At 37.5% G+C, this 10,035-nt stretch overlaps 1 protein-coding gene and 1 long non-coding RNA gene across 2 annotated transcripts; one reads left to right on the top strand and one right to left on the bottom strand.

Annotated features, from left to right (window-relative positions):
- Positions 1-367: 367 nt before the first annotated feature.
- Positions 368-8,238, bottom strand: LOC144641061 (transmembrane protein 106B-like; the record flags this gene model as incomplete). The annotated part of the gene is made up of 6 exons (XM_078500116.1): positions 7,986-8,238; positions 6,294-6,357; positions 5,877-6,039; positions 4,720-4,860; positions 824-876; positions 368-412 (listed from the first exon to the last, which is right to left on the bottom strand). Coding segments are annotated over exons 1-6 (716 nt in total), but the record flags the coding sequence as incomplete, so codon positions are not given.
- A 109-nt stretch (positions 8,239-8,347) lies between these two features.
- Positions 8,348-10,035, top strand: LOC144641062 (uncharacterized). Its single transcript, XR_013568487.1, has 3 exons — positions 8,348-8,402; positions 8,795-8,854; positions 10,020-10,035. It is a non-coding gene; the product is annotated as an uncharacterized LOC144641062 (long non-coding RNA).

Here is a 10,035-nt window from a genome sequence, read left to right as displayed (position 1 = left end):
ATATCTATACTTCCGCTCAGAAAACGGGTTTACACTTGTCGGAAACGCTGCAATAGGTTTGCACTCCATCACTGGTCGTCTATAAACTGACTCTTCTTTTACTTGAAGGCACTTGCCATTGCAATCAAAATACACGGTGGTTGGGCCATTATAATAGACCGCCTAGAACCAGCAGTCCAACTGGTTCACATCGACGTGTAATGTGAGTAAAGCTGGAAAAAAGCGCTACTTTGTCGAGTGAGTGACCCTTCGGTTGGCAGGAGGAACGGATGATTCTTGTCATTTCTCTACTTTTGCTTAGCCTACTATTTATAATCTTTAATTTCTCAGAATATTGCGAATTAATAACATTTCATGTTTGACTTACGTTATAAGGAACGCCAGATTAAACGACCACCCACAGCACACTCTCCTGCGAAAGAAAGCATAGAAGCAAAGAAAGCTTTACCTTCTCAAACAAATGCTGTCATACCTCAATGATATTTTTCCGATAACAACTGTGGAAGCGGAGCGAATCGTGCTCACAAGTGCTTGACGTCACAAGTTCAACTTCTGTTAGAATCTGAGAAGTTTGTGTCACCGAGACATTTTCCTTGCAGTCAGATGCAGTCACAATTTTTGTTTCTTTTTCTTTCTCAATAATTTTTTGGTAGCCATTGTAATGATTGACAGCAGTGAAAACTTCAATCGTTTTGAACTACAGAGTTCACGTCTTATTAAAAGGCGCAGCAATATTACTGTGTAAATTTAAGACTATTTTAAACGTCTAAAAATCGTCTCCATAAAAGCACATAACTGTAAAACCAAACAAAACACAACTTACTTTATCTTTATTGCTTCTTGTTTTGTGTAAATAGTTTTCACGACAAAAGTATGCTGCAAAAAAAGAAAGAAAAGAAAAGTAACCGTCATGGTTCCTGTTGAATGAAACTCTTTTTAGACCGCATTTTCGTCAGTTTGGACAGCTTGAAAACCAAAGACAGCTTTCCAGGGGTGCCACTATCTTCTCAACCACTGGTCTAGGGGAACCAAGACTCTGTGTTGAGGGACTCAGTAGACTAATACTGTTTTGCGGCAAGTCAGCAATTAGCTGAAAAGTTAATAATTTTATTATATAACCTGCAGTGGTTTAGCGAGTGGTAGCAAATCGAGAAAAATGATATCACACGTGTGGATAAAAATTATATCCACACATGTGTGAAATCATTTTTGACCAATCAGCTCGCAGAGTTTGCCATGTTTCAACGCTCAATGAGCCAAAGTAAATCGATATTAAGTCGAAACATCTTCGGATCTTCCTCGGCAATCTTCGGAATTTTTCGGAAAATGTTCGTAATCATTCGTATAACCTTCGGACAACATTTTGAAAATTTTCGGAAATCTTCGGAAAATGGTCGAAAATCTTCGGAAAATCGTCAAAAACATCGTTATTAGTAGGTTTATATAATAAACAGAATACCGTAAAGTTCCGTGTATAAGCCGCACCCGTAGATAAGCCGCACCCCCGATTTGGAAGCTCAAATTTTGGAAAAAAAATAATACAGACCATAAAGTTTGAAGTTCAAGTGAAGTTCTATTGGTAAACAATCAAGGGCAAACAAGCACAGTTTCGAGACACTGGCACGGTGGTTGTTGCAATGTTTAATATAAATTAAGTCTTACGAAAGCTAAATTTCACTTGTCATACCTCCTTTTTAGTTTGAGTTCACAATATCTTAAACTTGGATGCTCTCTTGATATCATTTTTTCGAGATTATCACTTCTAAACACTCCTGAAACACTTGTAATTCGATCGAATCGTTCGCGAATGATGAGTGCTTAGTGCCAAGCTCTGAATTGTAGAGAGGAGTCTGGGCATTAAAAACAAACATGGCGGCATTTCCTTCGGAAGAAACCACGTTTTTATTTCAAGATTCTTGGAAACTGTTTCCCGCAACAGGATAAAAACTTCATGCAGAATAAGATTTTGTTAATCCAGCAGATGTATTTGCTGTGAAGGTCAATAAAAAACCGAAGCGGTCGGCCATTTGCCTTGTGAGTATTTGCGTTTATCTTGGTGCCTTATCGCACGTAGCGAAAAGACATGATTCGAAGTGACTGGCAGGCTTCACTGGAAACAGCTTTGCAGAGGAACTAAAAGGCAGTGAACAACAACAAAGTTTTCAGGTTGTTATATGTTTATTCAATGACGTCTTGAGAAGTTTTTTTATGAATATTAATTAGGCCTTTGAGAACTCCAACCAGAGATGTTTCCGTAGATAAGCCGCACCCCCGATTTTTGACTTGAAATTAGAGGAAAAAGGTGCGGCTTATACACGGAACTTTACGGTAATACATGGTTGCTTGGAGATATGAAATATTATCTTCTCGTCTTCAAATTCGATATCTCACTCGCGATTTAAACACTCGAAGATAAATTTCATATCTCCGCGCAACCATCTATTATCCTCTATACTAGTGGTACCTATCGGTAGAAATGCCAACGAGTACAACGGGAGATCGAGAGAAGAAGGGAAGATAATTGTAAATGTTTGGCTGAAAGTACGCATTATGAATTTGGTCTCATCAAACAACTTTGGGTGTTTTCTTTGAAAATCTTGAATGTTTCTGGAATAAAATGCGATTTTGTGAAGGCTAAATGAGGGAAAAGTTCTAAAATAATGACGTGAAAGTAGTGAAGATTCAGTGAGAAATCTTCTAAACTCCATGTTTTTAAGAGTTTCAGGCCATTGTTGTTCAATGCCGCTATCGCTGCTGTTTTACCTTTTTTTAAGTCCTAAAGGTCTTAATCAAAGTTGCTATGACCCACTGAACTCGGAAAATAAATTACGAACTGAAAAAGCAAACTTTTACAAAGATTTGCCAAAACAAATCATTTTAAACTTTCCACACTGCAGTTAAATCCACTCAACACGTAAGTATCCAACAAATTTGAGGTTTCATCTTTGTGGCCAAAGATGGAACGAGTTTATTTTATTTTACTACCACCGTTCCGAGAATAATTCATCACGCGCAAATATGTGACGTCTCAAATGTCACGTTAAACTGTTGTTGTTGAGACAGCTTTAAGGAAAATTCAAGGCCCGGTCGTCCGAGAAAAAAAGCTAGACACTCCAGTAAAAAAATGAAGTATAGGGCATTTATTTTATAAATTCGAGAAACGAAAAAAAACTCTAAATAGCTCTCTTTTGATCGATAAAATCCACGACACCAAATTCGTTTCCGTGTTGTTTTTATAGCCAGACCTAACTTAATTACGCATGCAAATTTGTATGACTTCGAAATTTTTGAAGCTTTGGAAATTTTAAAGCTTTGTAATGCATTTCTTGCCTTTATCTTAAATGAAATTAAATTCTAAACAAAGTTTAATTCAAGTTTCTTTCGTATTTCAATGTCTAGTTCGGGAATTTTGGCTTTTTGAAGCGAACAGATTTGAAACGTCTTTGTTATCTGACACGCATCTTGTCTGGGGATTTTTATAGTTGCCAATGCATCATGCACGTGCTAAACAAATTAGTAGCGCGCTGATTGGCCAAACTACAACAAAGTGTGCACGTGCTGAACAGATTCTGCCGAACGGATTGGCTAAAAACATCGGAAATTGTGTTTTCGACAACTTCCGCCTACATCCTAATATGGTCAAAAAAATATCACTGACGGAAACGGATTACACGAAAATCGAGCTGAAAGATTCTGAGATTTTTTCTGCATAGCCCTCACACTTTGCCTCACACTACGCACGGCTCTATATACTGCCGCCGAGACAGGCTTGCGTTTTCGCTCGCCTGTCTCGTTGGCAAAAAGATTCTAACCACAATATTTGTACTTTTTTGTAATTTTGAGTGGAGTTGGATAATAAATGCAATTACATAACAGCTCCTTGCAATGTAGCAGTTTCTTTTTAAGACCTTTTAAGGGGAGAAGTTTTATAGAGAGGTGACTCATTTCAAATCATAAATCACTTAGAGTACATATAAAAGAAATAGAATGGACTTTCTGTTTTATTGCTGTTTAGTAACACATTTTACAGCAAATTGACATTAAAAAGTAAATGTGGTACATGAATAAAAAAATATTACCTTGTTTTCTTGATCAAATGATTGTCACGGCCTCCATGAAAAGCAGACTTCTCTTTTTTTGTTATTTGAATTTGTTGTTATTAAATTTTTGTAGTTAGTTAGATAGGTAGATAGTCCAGTAACTTAATTGACTGATGGAAAAACCGTGTATAAATAAACTTATCTTATCTTATCTTATCTTGTCATGATCTACTAGCTTGGGGGGGGGGGGCTTATTAAAAAGTCCAACTTCCAGAGGGTGGGGGCGGGGGCGGCGTAAGAGGTAGGTAAAGGTAAAGTCTGCCTCAAGCCTAATGGCCCATATAGTCCATAGCATGAAGCAACTGGGAGTGTTTCTACTTCCCCTGGATGGGATGCAAGTTCAATGCAGTGTTACACCCACCCACCCCCCCCCCCTGCATTTATTTGCCGGTACCCATTTATACACACCTGGGTGGAGAGAGGCACTATAAGAGTTAAGTGTCTTGCCCAAGAACACAACACAACGACCCCGGCCAGGGCTCGAAACCAGACCGCTCAATCCAGAGTCCACCACACCTCCCCCCTTATTAGAGAGGGGATCTTAAAAGGGAGGGGTGCTTAATAGAGCTACTTAGGTACCCACATGAAATAATAAAATCTCTCTTGCATATTAACATACATTACGACTTGAACGTGCTGGAATCTTAATAGTTCCTGGGATGTCTGGGTCAGCTACGACATAGCTATTCCAGTTCACTTGAATGCTAATGCCGTCCAAACGCGCCTCAAAAAAGTTGGAATTCTTGATTAAAGTAGTACACTGTTGAAAGAGAAAAATGTTCAAAGATAGCTATGACACACATGAAAAACTTTACTGCTAATACTTACAAAATAGTATGATTGTATATATCAGTTGAAAATAAAACAAAACAAAATTATTGCATGTCATTTTGTACATACAGCTGTTATGGCATTGTTTTTCTTGTAAAGCGCTGCGTAATTTCAGTTTTTTTTCTGCAGAATGTGCTTTGTTGACAATTTGTTGAATAGGTAAGGGAGGTAACGTCTGTGTCCGAGCCAAGTGGCCCATAGAGCTGGAGCTTATCCCAGTTTCCGTAGCATTAAGCGACTATGAGTATTGCTGAGTAGTATGTTTCCTTGTCATGCCCTTTACACATGAGCCTCTGGCTCGGATAGGGAGGGCAACCTCATCCCATGTTATGACTCTGACTAATAAGTTGATTGACTGATTGATTGGCTGATTGACTCATTGATTGATTGTTGACTGATTGACTGATTGATTGATTGATTGATTGAACAGTGCAGTTTTTTTTATTTCTGTTATGATTTGAACACATCCACTAATTAGCCATGTTCTAAACCAGCAGGGGACTGTGTACAAATTTTAAAAATTGATTAAATTGAAAAATGAACCCTGACATCTGAAAGAGCATCCAAAAATTAGTTTATTTACAAAATTTGATTGTCATTGGTTTTAACACATAGGTATGATTCACTTTTAGAAATCGTTAAAATAAGAGAGCTTAGTATGGATTGGAGGGACAGCTAAAAGAGTACCATGCCTTTGCGTTTAAACCAATAACTCTCAAATTTGGTTAAGTTACTAATTTTTGGATGCTCTTTCAGATATCAGGCCCAATTTTTCAATTCAATTGATATTGAATATTTGTACCCAGTCCCCCGCTCGTTTCGAACATGGCTAATTGTAATATACATTTGGTGGGGGGTGAGTGCTTTCACCATCCCTGCTCCCCAGTGTTACCTCACTGGCACATTCATGGTCATATCAAGTATCATGGTATCTAAAATACTTACATTTATGATAATAAAAGGATCTGTCTTGTTTGTCTTTGGAATACTGATATTTTTAGGAAATGCACTGACTAATTTCACTGATATATTTCTGGGGAAGAAAAGCACACCAATGACCGTGCAGACTGCTAAGCAAAGGAAAATGGCCACTGCAAGATAAAGAATCCTGAAAAACAAAAACAAAAAACACATCTTGTAACCTACTAGCATTTATGAAGCCTTCTAAAGGGTTTTGGCGAGAGGCGACATTCCTCCAAAATAGCTTAAAATATAGCGACAATCTTGTTTCAGAGCACCGATGGCCGACAGAAACTAGGATAGGTGACCAATGGGTTGGAAACGAGCGACAAAGGAACATCAGAAACCCCATTGGAAGGCCTCGTTTACACAAACATAACATCTACAAATCAACAGGCTTACGTTCTCCTTGGCTTCAGCCGGCTGTCTCTTACTGGGATCAGTGCAACCAAGTCATGTTCTTGTTCTAAAAACAAAAGAATAGCCAGTTGAGAGAAATCTTTTTCTACAAGTTTGACCATTTCTTTATTAAAGTTTTGCTTGTGCAGCATAAAATTGGTTTGTCAAGACAGAAATTGTTTTTTCAGGATCGTGCTTGGCGGGATAATATTGTGCAGAACTTTCAATGAAACTCCTTTCCCAAAACCGCTACTAGAAGAGGTCCGCAGTCTGTTAAAATTGTATTTGACAGGCATTGGTGACTTCAGAGCGTACATTTTCTGTCCTCCGACGTCTAAAGAACAACATAATAAGCACCATAATGCAGGATCGTCTGAGCTGCCTACCGTAATGATTCGATTTAGCGTCCTCCTTCCAATAAGCGCCCCCTACCGAATAAGCGCCCCCTTCGAATGTGTTTTTGTAAATAAGCGCCCCTATTCCAATAAGCGCCCCCATTCTTATTAGCGCCCCCATTCTTATAAGTACCCCTATTCTAATAAGTGCCCCTATTGTGGATAACTGGCCCTACTGAAGTCACTGACGTCAACTAAATAAACTCCTGACCGTTCACCGTACAGTTCATGTAAATATTTACTGTTAAAATTAAGAATTATTTTAAAAGTAACTGAACTTTTAACAATTTCTAACTGTTACAGTTCCTGTTATTATAAGATACATTTGGTTGTTTCTCAAAAAATTAAATAAGCGCCCTGTCCCGAATAAGCGCCCTGTCTCGAATAAGCGCCCTCCCTTGAGGTGCCAAAAGTAAATAAGCGCTCCGGGCGCTAAATTGAATCATTACGGTAGTTATGCATTGTCACAAATGGATTACAAACCCATCGGACACTGTTATAGACATTTTGGGGAATTTAAGTAGAGAGATCCTCCCCCTTTCCCCCAGTGGGTATGTGCTTAACTTGGAGAATGATGCCCCCCCCTCCCATTTTAAAACACTCCCCCGCTTCTGTATAAAGACTATGAGCAGTCCCTATTTTTTTCGCAGAGTCCATATATAACAATATTTGTACCTTTGTGTTTAATACAACCTGTACCTCTTAATTGTTTCCTTCCTTTTTACCTTATTAAACATTGACTTTGAGGTTTCACTCAATCTGAAGGTAACTTTGTGCACAACAAAACATTTCTTATATAATGTGACAGAGCCCCTTTAAAGTTCCTGCAAGAATTGGCAGGTCTGTTAAAATGCACCTACAGTGGGCGTGAATCATACTTGCAGTATAACAGTCAACTCAGCAGGAAGGAAAAATTTAAGTGAAAGACATGCTATAGCTACCTGACAAATGGCTGTGATGCAACAATTAATATTATTACATTAAATAATAAGTAATTTACAATTGTAGTCGTTTCGAAGGCAACGACAATCGCCACTTTAGAATTGCAGCCTTTTCTCAGCCTAGCTTTTTAAGTAGGAGGGTCGCTAATTTTGAAATTTACTAAAAACCGTCCAATTTTATTGCTCCTTTTTGCGTGTCGTCAGTTTCGAAACCTTATTATCTATTAAAATAAATTTGTAATGCATGGTTAAATAATTACTATAACAAAGTTTTTATGTAACAAATATACATCAGTCTACCTAGTACTAGCTCCCCGTAGGGTTAATTAATAAAGCAGCTGTAAGAAAACAAACTTTACCTTTCGTGAGTTTCCCTGATCCTCCGCACGTCGGACAAGTCTGTGTCAAGCTGTCGTCTCTCAGGTTCCCGTCACGATTACTAGGTCTATCGAATTCCTCGTAACTGTAAGCCGGGCTCGAAGGTCGCGCTGCCGGTCCTATGTCATCGACTGTGGAACAATTTCCATCACTGGTCGGATCAGAAAGGATATTTTTACCGATCGTCGACATCTCTTTCTTTTGCTGGTATTTTCGGATCCAGCGCGACATCGACATCTCTTTGCAAATTTTGGATGATTACCATATCTGCACAGCGGCTGTTCTTCAAAACAATACCTGCTTCAAATAAACTACACATTCTTGCAATACCCAAGATGCTTTGAGGAACCATATCAAAGATGGCAGTTTCTGTTGGTCTTGCAAGAACTAGAGTAAAGGTTTGTGTTGAACGTTTTAGTAGCGTTTTATAAGTATGGGGAATTTTCAGTGAAACACTTTTTACTCTTAACACTTCAAATTTGTGTTATTGTTTTCAATACATTTATGATAAAATGTTTTTACAGTTTTGCAATCTGTGCTGCATCATGGCAAGATTCAAGGCTGTTTGTAATTGGAAGACTGTAAATTTTATATGTCAGTAATAATTATGGCAACATTAAATTTATAGTGGAACTAAAGCACAGTGGCGCAAATTGATCAATGGTCACTTTCGTTTGCGTTAATTTAAGTATAAATTATTATATCTTATAAACATGAGTTTAAAGGTTTTTCATCATCAAGTTATGTCCAAATTTGATAAGTTCATTTTATGCTGTTGTTCTTGCTCCAGGTGTTTCAGCCTTTTCTTGGCTGTTTGAAGAATAACCTCGCTCTTTTAGCTTCATCACAGGTGAGATAAATGCAAAAGGGCATTTGAAACACTCACATAGTATTTATATAATTATTCGTATTTTAGTTTTGGACTTATTACCGACTACGGTAGTCAGAGGGCCAGTAACTAATATCAACCAATCAGATTGCCCCATTGCCAGAATGCTCTTCCAATATTTTCCAAGTATTGGACTGGGTATTCATTCCTGCATTGAAATGGCTTGCAAAAGTAAAAAAAGAACTTTCCGTAACTCAAAATTATGTAAAACAACGTTAGGGAATTCTTTTCTGGCCTAGACATCTGTTATGTCCTCGGTCAGAAATTATCCCATAGACATAGACGTAATAGACATAATTCATTTTTCCACGAAGAGTTTAGGAGCCGTAGCTTGTTAAAACGCTCTGGTGAAATAAAAAAGTTTAAAAATTACAAAAAAAAGACGGTTAAAAAGGTAAAAAGTGTGCATATGTACAAAATTGTGATTATGGTGCGAATAAATAGAAATCTATAATCTTATCTATATCTAATCTAATAATCTATATTCTTTTAATCCTTTCCGCTTATATGTATAAAAATCTCGTTCATTAGTGTAACAAATCTTTAATAAACCAAGCTTACTTGGATAACTGGGAGAATATCAGCCCTCTGTCTTTCCTGTAATGTCAAACCTCATGCTTTGTAAATAAGATGTAAGGTAATTATGAAACAGCTGAGAGAGCCAATAACTACAATCAGCTAATCAGAATGCTTTATTACAGGTCAGTCCAATTTCTTCTAAGTATTGGATCTAGTTAAGTTTCAACATCTCTTTTCCAATATTAAAACGTCATGCAAAAAATGTCTCTTATATTAAACCAACCTTGCTCGGGAAGGCACGTAGAGATTATCTATCAGCCCTTGGTTTATGGACCTAAATGTACTTTATCTGTGCAGTTGAGGCCTAGAGCCAACATTCTCTAAGTATGCCCACCTCAGTACTTGTTTAGTGGGAAGCAGGAGGCATTATCAATAACAAAACACAGAAAATGTTTGCACAGGAGAGAGATATAATAATTTTTATAGATGAAGATGCAATCATAAACTTCTGGAAATAGGAAACAATTTTATTTTGCTTTGTTTGCTTATGGTTCCAACTTTTATGATTAAATTGTACATTCATAATTTTTAAATTCTGTATTTGTAGGTTCCAAATGTTTTTC

The sequence above is a fragment of the Oculina patagonica genome, unplaced genomic scaffold (genome assembly GCF_052425735.1).
Source record: "Oculina patagonica isolate OP01 unplaced genomic scaffold, crgOcupat unplaced649, whole genome shotgun sequence".
NCBI lineage: Eukaryota > Metazoa > Cnidaria > Anthozoa > Scleractinia > Oculinidae > Oculina > Oculina patagonica.
Note: the sequence above shows the minus strand (reverse complement) of the source record. Positions and strands in the feature narration are given on the sequence as shown.